General features: G+C 41.8%; 2 protein-coding genes across 6 annotated transcripts; one reads left to right on the top strand and one right to left on the bottom strand.

The window, feature by feature from the left end:
* Positions 1 to 8: 8 nt before the first annotated feature.
* On the bottom strand, positions 9 to 5,184 carry LOC143335528 (G1/S-specific cyclin-E2-like). Of its 4 annotated transcripts, none has more exons than XM_076755036.1 (12): positions 5,130 to 5,184; positions 4,163 to 4,194; positions 3,992 to 4,049; positions 3,826 to 3,876; positions 3,537 to 3,685; positions 3,107 to 3,242; positions 2,662 to 2,808; positions 2,358 to 2,453; positions 2,131 to 2,265; positions 1,689 to 1,800; positions 1,258 to 1,415; positions 9 to 687 (listed from the first exon to the last, which is right to left on the bottom strand). In XM_076755036.1, exons 2-12 carry the CDS (start codon positions 4,174 to 4,176, stop codon positions 604 to 606), a joined length of 1,140 nt encoding a protein of 379 aa, XP_076611151.1. In that variant the 5' UTR covers positions 4,177 to 4,194; positions 5,130 to 5,184; the 3' UTR covers positions 9 to 603. The 4 variants fall into 4 exon arrangements, with proteins under 4 accessions (XP_076611151.1, XP_076611154.1, XP_076611153.1 ...); XM_076755039.1 differs by having other exon boundaries at positions 3,826 to 3,873; positions 5,130 to 5,147; XM_076755038.1 differs by lacking the exon at positions 5,130 to 5,184 and having other exon boundaries at positions 462 to 687; positions 4,163 to 4,248.
* A 1,366-nt stretch (positions 5,185 to 6,550) lies between these two features.
* LOC143335519 (T-cell differentiation antigen CD6-like) lies at positions 6,551 to 15,107 on the top strand. Of its 2 annotated transcripts, XM_076754999.1 has the most exons (13): positions 6,551 to 6,624; positions 7,741 to 7,812; positions 8,523 to 8,804; positions 8,916 to 9,230; positions 9,796 to 10,110; positions 10,747 to 10,818; positions 11,000 to 11,140; positions 12,149 to 12,265; positions 12,447 to 12,569; positions 12,809 to 12,880; positions 13,492 to 13,662; positions 14,132 to 14,200; positions 14,286 to 15,107. In XM_076754999.1, the coding sequence occupies exons 1-13, from the start codon at positions 6,573 to 6,575 to the stop codon at positions 14,375 to 14,377; spliced, it is 1,893 nt and encodes a 630-aa protein (XP_076611114.1). In that variant the 5' UTR covers positions 6,551 to 6,572; the 3' UTR covers positions 14,378 to 15,107. The 2 variants fall into 2 exon arrangements, with proteins under 2 accessions (XP_076611114.1, XP_076611115.1); XM_076755000.1 differs by lacking the exon at positions 12,447 to 12,569.
* The last annotated feature ends 3,698 nt before the right edge of the window (positions 15,108 to 18,805 follow it).

The raw sequence follows: 18,805 nt of genomic DNA, 5'->3' as shown, positions 1-18,805 counted from the left end.
CATTTGAAATGAATTCTTTAAAAAAATACGACGATCCATTGCCCTGAGTTACACAAACAATGGCTTGATCACAACATCACGGTGAAGACGACCGAGAGACAAACAGAAGGTTCAGTCGAGCTTTCAGAGCTCATGAGAAACTCGGACTGAACATCAGTTTCCAGGTTACTGCTCGACACTCGGCCGCTTTCAACAGCATCCACTTTAAAAACAATTCAACATTTTAACTTTAGAAGATTTTCTGTTGACTGTACATATTTAATATGCTACACAAAGTAAACAATTGCACATCATGTTCGGTGGCAGAACATTTCCTCAAAACGACACTTTTTTTGTACATTTTTCTTCTTCCTGAATTAAAGCACCCAGTCACTAAAACGGCTAAAAATCATGAAAAAAAAAGAAAAAGCTTTGACCAAGAGTCTTTAAAATATTGGCACATTATAATGCATTCAGTGGCAGGTTTCACATCAGCAGCTGTGAAATAAACTCGCGTCCAGTTTGTCCTCTGCTGGCTACAAACGGTGTCCAGTAAAGGGGGACTCGTCTTTGTGGGACGTCAGCCCCGCGTCCTCTCTGTCCACGCTCGCTTCAGTCGTCCTCTTAATGTTTGAGTGTGGGGGCTTTCTCTGTGCTGTTGGGAGGAGTGGGGAACGGGCTGCTCACCTCTTTCTTACTGACGGCGTCCTAAAATAAAATAAAATGATAAAGTAGCATCAGTGAACATATACACACACTGGAAGTTCACAGTATTCATTCTGGCATTTCTCTGGACTTGAACTTTGGTGAGAGCTCAGTGAAACCTGCAGATTTTCTCTTCATCCTGGTGTTTTGGGTGTGTCTGTGGAAACTTTCCTTCAGCTTGAATGAATCCAGATTGCCACACAAAACTAAAATCTTCCTTTTGTTTTGGGACGGGACGACAGATGTTCCAGCCTGTCCTGCACATTAAATGTTTCCACACTGGTGAGCTGATTGAACCCGAGTAAGGACTCAGGCTGGGACTACTATTTGCATTCATTGATCTCTTGAGTGTTTTCCCAATTAATCATCAGTCTCTATTAAGGAGTGGCTTTGTCCAGACAGACACGGCCTGAACGTGGCTTTAACTACAGCTGCCATGAGGCTCTGACAGCATGAGGAGATAAGCTTGAAAACTAATGTCTCTTGTTCCTCTGGAGGTCGGAAGCTCTTGAACAAAAGCATCGGCCACATGAACGTCATGAAACATCCCAGCAAGTAGAACAAAGTACCAACCAGCATGGTCAGGTAGTCTGTGTGCGTCTGGATGTTGTGTCTGTCTTCTGTCTTTATTTTGGCAAATTCCCTCAGTGTCACGCTGCCAAACCAGCCCAGCGATTCCACAAAGGGGGCCATCCAGTTGACACACAGCTGGGTGGCGTCTCTCGACAGACCTGAACAGATGAAGGACATGTTTACGTGCAGCTCGCTGAGGTTCAGGTCATGGTTGTCTTTTTTTAAATGTCAGCTCAGCCAATATGATGATGTGGCTGTCTGTTTGGTTTTAAAGCTGCATTTGTGCCATCAAAAAACATGAAATACTGAAATATATTGTTATGATATTGACAGAATTTCCCCCACTTCTCAAAGTTCAGGTTTCAAATATTGAGATTTTCAGATTTAGCCATTTAAAGCCACATTAATCCCATAATAATCCCAAATCTTGCCTGAAACTTTTTCCACCGTTTCCTCTTGAATGAAATGCGACAGGACTGATGCAGCCAACACTCGATACTGGAAGTCCAGAGAGTCGATGTCGAGGATGCACGCGTCTAAAAGCTGGAAGAGAGACAGCAGCGTTGGTGACGAGCACAAAGGCTTTAACTGCGAGACATAAGGAGGCAGTACAGCATCATTATGAGCAGAAAACAAGTCCTGACACATTCGTCTACTTTGGTATGAGAGTGGATGTAGAAAGACGGCAGAGAGCTCTGATGGTTTTCATTGGTGTCGTGGTTGTGGGTTCTTATTCAGAATGAAACCCAGTAAAACCGACTGTAGAAAACCACTGTGTGAAATGATTTCTGTTTCAAAAGCAACAGACGGTTTTTAGCTCAGCTTGGAGGTTTCTATCAGTGTGCTTGCTTAAAAAGGCGAATCTGAACCTACACGCGTCATTTGTATGTAAGCCTCCTGTGGAAACTGCGGCTCCAGCAGGTCGGAGCTGGTGTTCATCGATGCCACCTGGAAGTAAAGCTTCAGCCAAGAAACGGCTGTTTCAGGACAAAGATTCCAACTCAAAGCCTGTAGAACAGAGAAACGCAGAATTACACAAACTCGTAATTATTCATGAAGAGTCGTGTGTCAAAACGTGGCCGTACATGTCATAGCATTACCTTTAAAATGATTAACTCCATTTGAAGAATCTCGTCTTCGTAGCAGGTCCCTGCAGTCACATAGGCCATCTCTGAGAGCTTTGGGGGACACGCCTCCTGCAAGCAAAGAAAAACCATGAAGATGTTAAAAAACCATCGTAAGAAGTTTCTCAAGTGGCTGCTGGGGTTTTGCACCGGAGAGGCAAATATGACACGTGGGAAGCTTTAAAGAACAGAGATGCGATGTTTGGGGGTTGAACTGGGCTCACAGCGCTGCACAGTTGAAAAATGAGGCCTGACCCCCCCCCCCCCCGTTCTTCCTCACCTCCATCTTTGATGCTATAAAAAGACAAGTGATCCCGATGAGCTGCAGCATCTCCTTCCCAATGTTGTTCTGGGTCAACATGAACCGGTCAAAGTAGTCCTGAGCCAGGTAGAACGTCTGCCGGTGGAGAGCGTAGGCCTCACTCACCTGGAAGGAACAACGACAAAATGGTTTATATGACACGAGCTCATTCAAAGGCCCATTTCTGATCACACTCTGAACTGTGCTCTGCAAAGAGAAGGCCCTCATTCACATCTGATTATTTCTCTCCTTTTATTGGGAACCTTTGTGCAAAGATTCTTAAATGCGTGTAAAAAATATAAAATCTTACTGTTAAAACTATAAATATGTAAATAGAAAATTCTTTCAACTCTTCGCCGAAAACAAAATAACATTCACACTTGAGGGAGCATCTTTAGAAAACCAGCCGAAGCTGAAGACGCACCTCAATCAACCAGTCGAGGAGGACTGATCTCATTCTGGGTTGTATTCTGGGATGCTTCTGCATGAAGCTTTTGCTGTGTCTGTAATTCTGCTCCTTGCAGACCATCTTCACCCACACGTCTTCAGAAGACCCCCATCTGTGACAAGCAGAAAACAGAGCTGCAACGATTAATCGACGGACAGAAGATTCATCTGCAACTATTCTGAGAATCGATTAATAGTTTAAGTCATTTTTTAAGCAAAGGTTAAACGTCTGGTCGTTACAGTTGCTTAAATCGTAAATTGAACGCCTTTGTGACAAATATGGGACAAAATATTGAGATTAATCGATAAGGAAAATGATCTTTAATTGCAGCCACACAGAAAAACGCATATCAAACTGTCTGTCAGAGGAAATCAGCAACAACAGCTGAATAATGAATGATAATCACCCGAGATGAGGCAGAGGCGACGGCCGAACCAAAGATTCTCCTGAAGTGAGAAGTTCACGGCCGGTCTCATCGCAGTCGACCCCGACTTCCTTCTCCGAGGTCTCGATGAGGATACGAGGCTCAGCGACACCTTCAAGCACCAGCTGGTTCTGAAATGGAAATGAGAGAACTGAATGCAAAACGTGTTTAAACAGCACAGAGCGGATATTTTCTGTTCTGTGCATTTTTCCCTCCTGTGTTAACAGGATGATCTGAGTTTGGGTTTTGGCTCTGTTTGCAACATTATTACCTTCTCACACTGCAGCTTCGACAGGGGCTGAGCCTTTCTTCGGTTGCTCTGCTGAAGAGAGACATTATAACTCGGACGTCAGACCATGTGGAAAATGCTTGGCTGTGTATCACTAATTAAAGCCACGCAGAGTCCTCTTAAACACATGCTTCGTTAGGACTCTTACCTTTGTTACTTTGCCTTTCTGCCCTGAGGCATTTTCAGATCTTTTCTGCAGGCGACCACTGAAAAAAGACATCAAAATGAATTCAACACGGAGCTGGAGCTCGACAAGCAGTCAAGACATAATAATACTAATACTAATAATAATTCACAGAGCAGCATAACAGGTGATTACCTTCCTCTAGTCATGGCTGTGGCTGCTTCTGTCTGCAAAAAAGGGAACAACTTTAGAGTCAGAGTTAGAGTCTGTTGACAAAACCAGGAAGCAGCCCTCAGATGAAAACGGTAACAGCCAGCTGCAGCTGTCCTGGCTTGCACAGAACATACTTTCATGCAAAACTAAGCCCGATGAAAACAGATAAACCCGCATGCATTGTTTCCGGGATATTAATGGTGGCAGCTATTATTCCTCCATCATAGGCGCCATTATTATTGATGAGCGCGTAAAATGAACGCTGCTGCTCAATATCTATCTCTCTATCTATGGATATTTCTGTGCTGATGAACCCGCAGCTACAAGACGCAAAACGACCGTGAGCAGCACAAAGAGACGTGAAAGCCCCCCAAAAGCTGCAACTGCTCCCTTAATGCAGCAACACAAAGGCCCAGTGGAAGACATTTTGAGCCAAGTGCCACTGATGAAGTGCCTTGAATGCAGCACGACCATCAAATATTAAACATAAACATCTCTTCATCTACGGTGTATTGTCACTCCTGTACCAGTCAGTTAGTTTAATCACGATTTAGATGCATTACCACATAACTTTTTACGGGTGACCGAACCAGGAACAGACCGCAAACAAGTTTGCTTCATTCATTTAAGTTCACAAGAAGCAAAATCTGCTTCCACCGCAGAAACAGAAGTTTCTAAGACTTTCTAAAGTCGACCAGACAACTTTAAAGTGGCTAGTTGTTAGCTAACTTTGATGCTAGCTTGCTAAACACAACTAGTCGGCCCACGAGCTCTGCAGCGACAGAGTTTACACTCGTACCAGGACAATAACGAACAAACTGCCGCTTTAATTGACGCACAACACTGAGCACCTGCACATAAATGACTCAGTTCAGAACTATAAGATAAAAAGCAGTTGAGGTTAAGAGACGTGCTAGCTCTACAGGAACACTGAATGTTTGCTGCTTACCCTCCTCGGTTCCGAGCCCAAATTAAGCTAGTTTCCAGTTGGCGCTGGCGCCAACAAAGTGCGTCTGCACATTGCGCATGTGTGTAAATACTCCCAACCCTGAACCATTTAAGCGGAGGTTATGAGCGGTTAGGACACATCACGTTAAGGTGGGTGGCTGTAATTGTTTTATTTTAAAAAAGTATTCCCTTAACCTTAGTTCACCGCCTTAACGCTGGACTGGAGTTTGTTCTTTAACCCGTAAATGAAACTTGCAACTAAACAGTCGTTTTGTGAGAGCAAACGCATTTTACTTCAATCAAGCGTTTGCTTTCAGTATTATTCAGCCTTTACTGTTTTACAAGAGGCATTAAATAACATTATTATTAGAATAACATCATCTCGCGCGTTTCTTTTTGTTCCTGTCAGTTGTATTTTCCGGCCGGCCGGTGGTGGGCGGAGCTGTAGAGCAGGACAGCCAATAGGAGGGAGAGTTGAGTTGAGCGCGTGTTCCTGGACCAGGATGTAAACAAAGCGCGGAGCTGTCAGTGGAGAGGTCATAGGTCAGAGCTGCTGCCCTCATGAGGCGTACGTTTCTCCTAATACATGAAAAAAGAAACATATTTCTTCACAGCCTGATTAGTTTTTACGATAAGACACGACAGAACACTTTGACCAGAAGATACACAACGACAAACCTGAAGTAATGTCGCCTCCAACTGGTTGAAAATAGCTTTAGGTTGACACACACGTCACAGTCAACAGAGTTATTCGACCTATTTCTTACATTTAAGATGAAAAGGTGAAACCATGATATTTTCAGTCATTTCTTAAATTAAAACACAAACCCAGATGCCTATGCCTTTAACCATTTAGAATTTTAAGAGTAATTTAAAAATTATATTTATCTATTCTTTAGTAATCATATTTTTAAGTGTGAATTATTTGGTAATTATAAGATAATTGTGACTCTAAATGCTCTTCTCCAATCTCTTTAGCCCAGCAGCAATTTAACAGCATGCCTCAGGGCATGCAGTATTATATAACACTATTATATAACTTTCAGTCACTACATATTGTTAATTCAGTCCACTTTATACAAAGGATGCGAAGATTTTACTCAACTTTAGAAATGTAAAGGTAGAAGAAGGCGAATTGTAAATTTGTAATTTGTAAATAGATTTGTATCGTAAATTGATTGAGTTAATGATGCCATGTGACAAAATAAGTCAGGGGATGTTTTCAGCATCGTGAATGTGTTTTCAGTCCTGATATTACTGTATCAGTGGCACAGCCATGGATCACACTTCCTGTCACAATGCATTGCGGTAAGTGGGAAGTTCTGTCAATCGATTATAAAGGGAGCAGGAGAGGAAGCCACCGCAGTTTGTGCAGACGCGCTCGGTGGATGTTCACAGCGACGCAGTTCGAGTTTTTAGACGCTGTTTCCCTTCTGCCTGCAACATGAAGCTGGTGAAATGCGTTTTAATTGTCCAGCTGAGCTGTCTTTGCCGAGGTAATATATACAGTTTTATACATGTAGAAACTTTATTTTAAAGGTGTTCAGAAACTGTCGGTTTGGCTGTAAGTTACGGACTTTATTATGACTTTTTTGAAACTGGCTATAGCAGAGACAATAATAGATTTTTTTCTTGGCGATATAATGTTCAAACTTTATTTAATACTATTTTTCCAATTGTATTAACACCAGTAGTAATTCTTACTTGAATTGAATCCAGTGTAGCTGAAAGGACAGCAGCCCATAAACTATGTTATTGAATGGGGAAAATCAATGGAAATTATAAATAACTGAAAGAAGATTTTTCTTGTCTGTGAAGGAAAATTGTAGAAGCTGGCCTTTTCTTTTATTTGTATATTTTTGCCACTATTTATCAAAAGAAAAGTAACCCTGTAAATTTAACATGGATAAAGAAACAGCTAGCTGACGGGTAGAATAATTCTTTTTTGCAAACACCTGGAGAAAGTATTGTGAAATTTTGTGTAAATTTATTGTTTATGTAAATCTAAAATGGCACCCGGTCTAGTTACATTTGCTCTTATTTTTTTTTGTAGCTTTGGAGCTACAAAAAATAGTCCTCTAAAGAAAATGTTTTGAAGAAAATTCAAATGTTATTTCAGAGATGATGTGGAGGTTAAAAGTAATCAAAAGGTGAAAACATGGAAAAACACAGTTCTGGATGAAACGTGGATAATACATGTTAGTGTACATTTTCATTGATTGATATATTTAGAATTTTTAATCTGGAATTTTTCAGATTGAATTTTTCTAATCCTTATTTTCAACACTAATCTTTTAGCACGACGGTAGGAACGCGCCACATTTCATGTCACTGAACCGCATCATTTTAATCCTTTTGTTTGGGTGCTTAAAAGTAGAAAACGTGAAGTTGGTGTCAGAGGCAAAACTGAGTCCGACAAGAATTTGGAAGATTACGATCAGTAATTTGCTGGTGGCGTGGTGTGCTGCACTCCGTCTGAATCATAGTAATCTGACACTGGGTCAAGTGGTTACTCCTCAAAGTCCTGTGGCGGCTGCGTTTGATGTGGTGTGTCATGTGTTAGCCTCTATAGCCTTGATGTTCACACTGTTACTTTTCTTTTCTCATTTCAGCTTTACAAAACTCATCCACTCAAACAAACACTTCTGATGTCCACGTGAGAGCAGAGGAAGAGGAATCTAACAGTGAGTTTAACGCTTTTCTGCAGTGAAAATGTGTCATTGGGGAAGATAATTTCTCTCGTTTTCTCAAACACACATACACAAACACATCGTTATACCAGATTTTGTCAAACTGCTTTTTGTCCAGATTCAGGATAATTACTTAACACAGAGCATGTTTGAATATCCTCGCTCTTATTATCACAGGATGTGGGGTGACCTGCTTGTGAAACGCATCTCGGTGATCTTTGCAGGTGCAAATCAAGCAGTGAGAGAAGCAAGCGTTCTCCCACACACACGCTTTGCTCTGCAAGCTTTGTTGCTGTTTGCTTGAGTGTGGCTTTGTCGTCAACTGCACCCTCCACAGCGCAGTTTGTCCCAGAAACATCTCAGTCAAATACATTTACTGAAGTATTCCTGTATACTGTGAGATACAGAGAGATTTACCTGCTGGTGATAGTTAATGCTTAATTAGCCTTGTGTGAACTCCATTGTTAAGGGCTTGAATGGACTTTTAATCTCTATGCCATCCTAAAGTAATATGAAATTCACGTTAGAAAATTTCATTGAATAAATAATAATCCATGATGGACAAACTGAAATTGCTGCCCTATGAATACACACAGAAACAATACTGTTCATTGATGCTTCAAGGCTTCAGAGAACTCGACTTGACACCAGCTTTTGAGTTTTACTGGAATAATCATCACATAAATCGTTTTGTGTGTCCTCAGCTGATCCCTACATTCACGAACTCGCTGGTAAATGCAGCTTCACGCTCAGGATGCCTGGAAACAGGAGCCGTGAGGTGGTGGCATTACCGGCCACCTCTGCAGATGTGTTGGTGGAACAGATCTGTCACGATCTTGACTGTGGCAGCGTCTTTCATGTGAACAAAACCAGCTCACCTCCCAACACCTCCTGCTTTCACAACTGTTTGTACCAAGATGGCCGTCTGCAGAACTGTTCAGAGGGCGTGGGAAGTAACTGCACGGTGATTGCTTCAGCTGTTTGTGGTAAGATTTTTCTCTGCAACGTTATCGAATGAACCGGTGTGAAACTACTTCCCGGTTTATCTCTGCCCTTCAGCGTAATCAGAATAGCTGACAGCGTGATAATGTCCTCAGGCCACCAGGCCGTGCGGCTGGCAGGAGGATCAGACCGCTGTGCTGGACGGGTGGAGGTGTGGACGAATGGGAGATGGGGCACAGTGTGTGACGACCAGTGGGACCTGCAGGATGCTGACGTGGTCTGCGCCCAGCTCGGCTGCGGTTACGCCCTCAGCGTGACGGGACAGGGTGGCTCCTTCCCCCCGGGCAGAGGACCCGTCCACCTGGACGAGCTGAACTGTACGGGCAAAGAGGAGAACCTGTGGGCCTGTCCGGCTGCACAGGACGAGGCTGACTGCGGACACAAGGAGGACGCCGGTGTGGTGTGCTCAGGTCACTGTTCAGTTCAAAAACATATTCGTGCACACAGAAAAAAAGGAACAGAAAAATAACTGACTGATTTAGACTGAGTTCATTTTTGACCTTTGAAACAGAAGTTTGAAAAATAAATCTTAATTCCAAATCCACTTATTAGCTTTCTGGAGTGGTTTAAAGCCCCAGAAACAGAAAGTGGACTCAAGAACGAAGCTTTCTTTCTTTCTTTCTTTTGGAAGATTATTTTGTTTAAACTAGCAAAAAAGTCCAAAGCGCAACAAGATCAAGAGTCTACAGCCATGCTAACAGCTCTGTAAGGCTGTACTTTTGAGCTAAATGCTAACATCAGCAAGCTAACAATGACAGTGTTAGCTGTTAGTTAAGGGATCACCAAAATGAACGCAGTCTGTTCCTATGGGGACATGAATGTTTACCAAATTTCATGTCAGTCCATCCAGTAGTTGTTGACAACCTGATGATCAGGTCAGGGGATCACCGAAGTCAGGAGGGGTCATCCAGTTGTTGATATGAAATCAACATTAATCTACAACAGACTTTCACACTTTGTGTTTTCCGTGTGCAGAGATGAGAGCCCTCAGACTGACTGGAGGTCTGGACCGCTGCTCCGGGAAAGTGGAGATCCACCGTAACGGCAGCTGGGGCACGGTGTGTGATAACTGCTGGAATGTAGAGATGGCGTCCATGGTGTGCTCCATGCTGCAGTGTGGCACCGAGCCAGTGAAGTTCTCCCAGTTCCTTCCTCCTCTCACCCACAACAACGGGTCGCTGTGGTACTACCTGTGCTTTGCAAACGAGCAGAGTCTGTGGCAGTGCGAAGAATTCGCCAACAGAGCCCACCTGTGCGCGTCCTCCAAAGCGTCCGGTGTCATCTGTAATGGTGGGTGACAGCGTTTAGTTTGTGGTTGTTAAAGAAGTGTGTTTGAGGTATATGTTGCTGTTGTTAATGAAATATATGAGTTAAATTTGCTTTATATGAGGCAACAAAACCAGATTATTTGGCTTAAGTACGGTAAAGTGTGAGGCTTGTCTGAAATATTTTTTATATGTAGATTTATGTATTTTTACTCATAGAAAATGTACAAAACAGGAATCAAAAGCAGAGATGAAAATGGCTTTTATTCTTTTATAAGAGTTAATTTTCTTTAGTTTCTCCTGTATGAATTTCTATCTGCGTGTTGTCATCATTTTTTAGGTATTTAGTTGTTTGTTTTTATTTATTTGTGGACTTAAAGTCATTAATCTGTGTTGTATCCCTTTCAAGTCGCATAGATTTCATTCATGATTAGATAACTGAGAACAAAAGAAAGAGCTTTAAATGGCTTTTTTTCTCAACCTCACCCACCCTGTATTTAATCACTTGCTGTTCAGTATTTGCAGAATCATATAATTCTCATAGATACATGAAATTAAGGCTGCGCTCTATGATCGTACAGATAAATCAGGTCAAAGTGTATTTATTTCACTTTCTTCTTTGTCAGCTGCGTTGAACCAAAAGACTCTTTCCGTCCTGCAGGTTCTCTCGGGTTTCCTGCAGCCACCACAGCCACCTCAGCTAACACAACCGTAGGAATCAGCTGGACGACTGGTAAATATTTGAGTTTTATCATCCAAATTAAATAAACTTCTATTTATAAATGAGACTTTAAGTATTATTTGGCTTATTTGAGAGTGAAGCAGGGCAGCAGAATATGTCTCAGTATGTTGTAAAAGTCACAGGAGGGCGTTCAAAGGAAACGACGCGTGTTTTTCCTCTCTGTCCATCCCAGAAGGTGCAGCCACCTCCGGCCCCCTCGGAGGCTTCTCGGCGCCGTCGATGGAGCTTCTCGGCACCATCTCTCTGTCGCTCCTGCTCCTCGTGTTTCTCATCACAAACACGGTGCTCTGCTGCCACTACAGAAGAAGACACGGTCGGTGCTTCACTCCCTCTGCTCCTTTCATCTGGATAACAAAGTGAAAAAAGAAATCTGTGATTTTAGCATTTTATCTTTTGATTTGTGACTTCAGTTCCAGACGCTTTGTGCTCGTCGTCAGTCTCACCAGATTAAAGTCAATGAAAACCGGTCATGTAACTGAGCTTCAGTGCGTTTCTGATGAAGATCATCTGAGGTCAAAAAGGAGTGAACTTCAGTGTGTTAGAAATATAATCTGAGTTTAGAAAAGTCAGTACAAGTACACCTTTACTTTTAGTGCTTAATTTAAAGTATGTTTGACATGTACTTTTAAACGTGTACTGCTAAATAGATGTCACTGAAGTCTACTGAAATATATTAAAAATGAATATACTAATATATAAGTGGTATTTTAAAGTACTTATAAAAAGTATACTTTATTGTAAGTACATTATAAATTGTACTTAAGTGTACTTTTTTTAAGTGTGCTAAATTCCAAATATTTTTCATAGTAATGAAGTGAACTTATGAAAAGTATAATTATTTTCAAGTAGTATACTATTAGCATACTTAAAGTTAGTTAGTTTGAAGTGTATTTAAGTAATTTCCAGCACATTGGTGATATGATACAGTTGTCCTGTGTGTGTTTTAATGCTCATGATTCCTGATTTTAACTGGTGGACTTCAGTACACTTAAAGTTTGTAAAAGCCTATTTTGCAAGTATTTATCTCAAGTGTTACTCAAGGACTGCTGGAGTACACTTAAGTATATTTGAAGTACATTCTTCAAAAGGTAAAAATTAAGTAGAATTTTTTTCATGTGGGATTAACGTTTTGCCTCATATGTAACTATCAACTCTTAATGGTCAAATATGATAAGAAACCTGTTTTAAGTCATTTTAGATTAAAGAATCCTTTAGGGCTTTGCTTTATCAGACACTCCAGCCACAGTTAAACGCCCGGTCTGAGTTAAACCTTTCATGCAGTTTGCAGTAATTATCTGTATCCTGGTTGTTATGTCCACAGCGCTCTTGCTCCAGCAGACGCGCACCAGCCCGCGGCCTTCCTCCGAACATCATCACAACAGCTACCAGGACGCCGTCCACCTCGTCAAGGTCACCCCCAACGTGCCTCAGAACGACGGTCAGTGGCTGAACATTCCCGAGAATATCACAGATAAAAAACCTGAATGTGTGAGCAGAAGTTAATACTAACACATCTTTTCTGTCTTTGTACTCTGCATATATGCATATTCATACACATGCACAGTGGTGAGAAGGTTTGCGGCAAGTTGTTTAATTTTTTCTGTGTTTGTCTCAAAAAGTCCCCTCCAATCCCAGGTATCTTTGGACCCAGCTTAGTAGTGTTGACAGCACGTCAGTAGATACAGACTATGAGCAGTATGAGCCAAGCAATGACCCGTCTGTCCCTTTGTCAACCTTTCGGAGTGAGCTGCCTTCTTTTATTTCCTCTCCATTTGTATTTGCTCCTGTGTGTTTCTCAGTCTTTGCCTCTGAACATGTTCTCTTGCTGTGTTGCGGTTGAAGCTGCCCTGCTGTGTGTGCGTGTGTGTGTGTGTGTGTGTGCACGCGCGTGTGTGTGCAGTCTTTGCAGATCAATGCACTGAATGTTTGCAGGGTGGTTTGTGATTAAGACGATGCTTTGTGTGCATCATTTTCTATCCAGATTCTCAGAGGTACAAAACAGACGTGAACCCTTTGATGAAGCCATCGGGTCTCGACAGCCTCTTAGAGGAAGGTGAGTCACTGAGTTGTTTCTGAGATGTCAAAGAGGCAAAGATGTTACCCTGCCCAGATCACAATGGTATTTCCACTTTCTGAACACCTTTACCACCGTGGGAGTGCGCGGATGTAAACGTCCTCACCAAACATCATTTAGTTTTAGCTACATTTAACCGTTATTGAACAAGGAAATCTTACATCCGTTGGTTTCTGGTTCCTTTCTGTCATAAGAAAGATTCTCATGTTATCTCACATTATCTGGTAAACTGTTCCAAATTTTATCTTCACTTATTGAAAAGCTTCAGGTCCAAAACAACCATATAGATTTTGACTATATGCCTTCTATTATACTTTATGCTTATGGCGTCTGGTATGTTAAAAGATTTTTCTGTCTTGGCAATGTTTAACCATTTTAATGATTTAAAATGCCTGATAATTAAAGGGGTTCTTTCTATTGTAATCAAAAATGGAGTTTATCATCTTACTTTGTGCAGTCTCTAAACAGGCCTGTTGTTGCTTTGAAAGAAAGACCATCACCATTTGTGGATTTTACAAGAGATAATTAATGTTTTTGTCTTTCAAATTATTCTTTGTCTTTAATATTCGAATCTGATTTTCATTTTTCAGGCACCGATCCCAAAAATGAAGTGATGGGAACCTTTCCAGGCTATGACGGCGGCCCCGCCGGCGCTGAATACGCCAGAGTGTCAAAGATCTCCGTGGACTCGTTCGATACCTCCAGCACCTCCTCTGGGGAGTGCTATGAAAACACAAACGGCTACGTCATGGTCACCCCCGGTCAGTCGACTTCATCCACCTGCTTCCCTTCAACTACTGTCTTGTTGTGAAGTTTCTCCACTTCTAAAGTGTATTTTTTTATTTATTTTTTTTTTACAGTATTTTTCTGTTATGATATTAAAGTAATATTTCAACATATTGAGAAATACAGAGTTATATGCTAAGCTAAGCTACCTAGCTGCTAACTATAGCTTCATATTTGCCGTGGAGAAGTGAGAGTGGCATCAAATTTCCCTTGTAACTCTCAGCAGTAATGGGAATAAGCGTCGGTCCTCACCCACAATGGTTTTTGTGCAGTCCCTAAACTGAATCTGTGGGCGTTTGTCGCTCAGAGTCAAGAAAACACACGACTGAAAGCTGTTTCACTTCTTTGAGCAGGAGGATGTGAAAGACAAAAGCGAACCTGGGTTCAAAAAAGTCAAAAGTTCATGAAAACTAGACACATGACCCGTGCTCTCACAAATTACAGAGCCGGGGCCGAGCCAGCCGGACCCCTTGAGCGTCTACTGTGGACACACAACGAACCCGCACAACTCAAGTAAATGATACAGATGCTACAGCAACAGATCCACAACAGTGAGATCCATACGAGTGGCTGATCTTTGCTATTGTCTGATCTTTAGGTGATGACGATGACGGCCCCATCTACTCCCCCGTGAGCCCCGACCAAAACCCTCCATCTGAGGATGACTACGATGACATCGGCGCCTCGTAGTGAACAGAGACCAACAGATGGACTGAAGGTTACATAGAACCAGTTTCTCAGCAGCATTTGAATGCAAACAGTGGTTTGAACCCGCTTGGCACTCAAATACTGCTATACAAAAAAGCTCAATGTGACCTCTGCATCTAAAAATATTCTTTTCAACCAAATTTATATCAAGTTTGACCTGGACTTCATGACCGACGTTTACCTGCAACTCACCAAACTGCTGTCTCCTGTGAACCACAGTGATCTACTGTGAGTTCAGTGTCCAGCTGAGGAGTCTGGAAACGTGACCTCCTGCATCACAGCGAACTGTCTGAAAGTGCTTACGTGGTGCATTCAGCGATGCTCAGACATCTGCACTCAAGCATTTTTTCCAGGAATCAAACCCTGGAGACAAATGACAAGCACATGTGGATGTTGTGAAAAGGTTAATGAGTGACTTGTACAGCTCACTCTGAAGAGTGTCACGTCCAAACATCCTGGAATTGAAATTTTTAATGGATGAAATGTTCACTTGGATTGATGAGTAACTATCTAAAGCAAGTTTCAGGTCTGCAAGTTCTTTTTATAACGAATAAATGAATGAAAATCAGTGGTATACCTGGAAGGTAGGAAATCAGACTTAGCAGTTCGGGTCTGTTCAGGTGTTCTGTGAATGTAGTTGAGGCAACTGTAACAAACGTTTGTTGTTTTAGATTTTTAATATTTAAATGTTTTTGCATCACAGTTTTCTGTAATAACAAGTAAATAATGAACTGTAAATAATGTGCAAATGTTTTGATATAAGTACAAACTACTGAGTTTTATAACTATTGAATTAAACTGTTGTATCTCTGTAGTTGTGATGTGCACCGTATGGCCAAAAATATGTGGACACCTGAACATTACACCCATATCTGGGGCTTGAAGTTGTCATTCGTAGACAAAGGGCATTAAAATGACTTCTTCACCAGTCTTCACTCTTTTAGGCAGACTTTCCCAAAGACTTTGGAACCTGATCTGTCCTCAGAACAGATCAGCCACAAGAACAGTAGTGAGGTCAGACAGGGATGCTCAGTTGTAAAGGACATACAAGAAAGTAACATAACACATACAATAACTCATCATCAGCCAGTGAAAACATGAAACTTTTCAGTTTGCCTGTCTCACATTTGGCTTTCCAGACATGTTGTTCCACGCCAAACTAGGAGAACCGTATTTATAAAGACCTGTTGAAACAGGAAACAGACTTCAAACTGCCACAAAGTTAGAGCCAACTATTGTCTAAAGTATAAATATTAACTTTTCACTTAATTGGAGCTGAGCTGCTCAACTCAAACGGTAATAAACACAAACCACAGACCAAAGCTACACAAAAAGTAAGTGTCTTTACACTTTTGGCCATACAGTGCACGCATATTTGCAGCACATCCTCCTGAGGGCATTTGTAGAAGAGTAATCAAGCCATTGAGTTCTACCACAAGGTGGCACTACAAGCTCGTAAGAAACGAAAGGCTTTCAGGTGGCTGACTGGAGTGAAGTCCTCAAATGTAAACTACAGAGAACAAACAACTTGTAATCCTATAAAATATTTGCCAAAGCAGTGTTTTCCAGGCTGTAACACAGTGACAAATACCCATTGGTGCTGAGTGAGGGAGAAGTCAACATGATGCACTGTGAAAACGTTTGAGAGGGGGACTCTGGATCCTGATCAGGGGCCAACATAAACCATCAGAGCAGTTTGTAGAACCAGACCCGGCACGGCTCTTCTTGGTCCATTACATCTGCAGCAGCTGCAGAGCATCAACACTTCCTCCTGATCCAAAGTGACGCCTTGAATTAAAGCGATGTCTCGTTTTGTGGAGGTAAACATGACAAACTGCTTCAAAGCACCTGTAAAACTTTTTAATGGGATAAACACGGATTAGCTTCAGCCCAGCTAACGTGAGAAGTGGGAGTGATGATGCATTAGACTGATAACCAGCAGAATTGGGTGTTTTTGGACTGGAAGGTATTTGGCAAGGGAGAGGAGGATGAGTGTGTCTGTGGAGGCGAGAGGAGGAGGAGGAGGAGGAGGAGGATGGGGGGGTGAAGCTGAGGAGAGAAGGAGGAGGTGGATGGAGAAGTCGGCGAAGATAAAACGTGTCAGGGAGAATCATATATTACACTCAAATTTAGTCCAGAGCTCTGCATCAAGATAAACAGGCGAATTAACGACCAGATCTCCTTATGAAACTCAATCCCCTTCACATGCCGGAGAATGCAGCACACACACACACACACACACACACACACACACTCACACAACCCACACACCACTTAACAGAGATTCCATCTTAAAGTATGCAGTTTGATATATTGCAGATCCTCCTCGAACAGTTTGCTTTTCTTTTATTCTGCTCTCAAAGATTGATAAGTCAGAATCTTAAAATCTGTGGATTTACAGTCCTGATTAACATCAAGGGAGAGAAATGTGGTGCACCAGTATTTCAAGTAGCTTGTAGTATTTGAGGGATTAGAAGATCAACCCTCTGTTTTCACTTTGTTCATTAAATCAGTTACACACAAAGGATTACGGCCGCATAAGTCCGTAAGTTGCTTAAAGTGTCCCGACAGCTGATCCCGGCGGAGTTTAAACTTTTGAACTCTGTTTGTTGCAGGAGGCCTGGAGACGACAGTACCAGCCTGAAAACTATTTGCACAACCAAAAAACTCCAGAAAAGCTGCGATGTTGTGTGAAGCAAATAAAAACAGGATGCAATCATCTGCAAAAGAACAGTTTAACAAAATGTTCCTGAGTCCGTGTTATCCTTTATCCAATCATGTGTTCACAAAGTGGTGAACCTCGCTCCATCCTCGCTTGTGAACGACTGAGCCTTTCCAGGATGCCCCTTTCACACCCAATCATGATCCTCTCACCTGTTACCAATGAGCCTGTTTACCTGTGGAATGTTCCAAACAGGTGTTTTTGGAGCGTTCCAAGATCATCAGATTCGGAATAAGCAGATATTTACAATAATCAGTGAAGCATTAAATATATTTAATGTTTAGCTTGCTTTGTCCTGAGACTTTGACCAAATCTCTTGTCCTTCCATGAAAGCATCTTGTTGTCAGGACTTCTGCCCATATGATAACAGGTGTTTGGCTTTGTATGAGCAGTGATATACCTGTGGTGGTGGAAAAGCTCCAGAAACAGCAAGTAGGTGAACCTTGATTTAGGGATATTTCATTATTTTATTGCTTAAGTATTAATATACAGTGAATCAAGTGAGTGTCTATAATGTAAGAAGGGCCACTCGCAGTGATGAACTCAGAGAATTCTGCTCTTCAGTTTATTTTAACTTCTTTTATTTTTGGTCTCGTTCGTACTTCAAACCCAGTTTCATGTGTCATTACAACAATGAGAAGAAAATTCAGAAACAGACCCAAACATGTCTAATTTGTGTCTCACTTCTCGGTGACCCCGTAGGTTTTGCTCTTGACTTGGCCTTTGTTTTGGCACTGCTCTGTGATTGCCAGGGACATGTTTCAGGATGGACCGCAGCCAGTGAAATGCGGTGAGGTCATCAGTTTAGGTAGAGCCCCAGATGGTTACAGACCCGGGTGAAAAAAACCCACTGCAGCTTATTAATCAAAGCCTTTTTCCCTTCAGCCAAGCAATGGCAAAGATTTATACTAAAGCCATTAAATTCACTAATACTCCCCTCCCCTGATTAGTCACTCTCACAGTGAATCAGCCTGTAGTTCGGCTGTAAATGACATTACAGCCTGCCGGGTTGAAGCTTGGGTGCGCTCGCGAGGCCCGGTAATAGTGTTGATTACTCTTCACTCATTAGGTTGCTTTCACTGCCGCCACTAAGCCCTCATCAGGAGGTTTTTGGCTGAGCGGCCGGGCAGGGGCCCTGATCCAATTCACCTTTAAAGTTCAGTGGACCTGTCTGGGTTGCCACGGGTCAGTGCATCACTCTCCATGCTGTGCACTCCCAGAGAGGCCCTCATTACCTCATTTCCTGTTACTACTGTACCAGACAAGCATTTGAATCTCATGGTTTGTGTAAAGTTTGCAATGTTTGTCACAGTTGGTCTATTAAAGCTCTGGAATAACACACATGTTGAATTTATGTCTATGGAGAAGAATGAACATGATGATCAGTCATAAAAGGAAGTTTTTATGGTGGCCCTGTAGTGCAAAACACAATGATATTGATTGAAACATGTTAACTTCACAGAAAACAAAACAAAACAAAACAAAACAATGTCTGAAAACACAATCGAGTCAGAAAATGGAACATTTTAGAAAACATTTTCTGAAATCACAATTTTAGAAGGCATTAATAAATAAGAAAACCACATATTAGAAAACACATTAATATATTAGAAAACAATTTTAGAAAACACTGATGAATTTTGAATTTGAAAAATCATTGCAGAAACAACAATATTTTAGGGAACAGA

Source organism: Chaetodon auriga, chromosome 17 (assembly GCF_051107435.1).
Source record: "Chaetodon auriga isolate fChaAug3 chromosome 17, fChaAug3.hap1, whole genome shotgun sequence".
In the NCBI taxonomy this organism is placed as follows: Eukaryota; Metazoa; Chordata; class Actinopteri; order Chaetodontiformes; family Chaetodontidae; genus Chaetodon; species Chaetodon auriga.
Note: the sequence above shows the minus strand (reverse complement) of the source record. Positions and strands in the feature narration are given on the sequence as shown.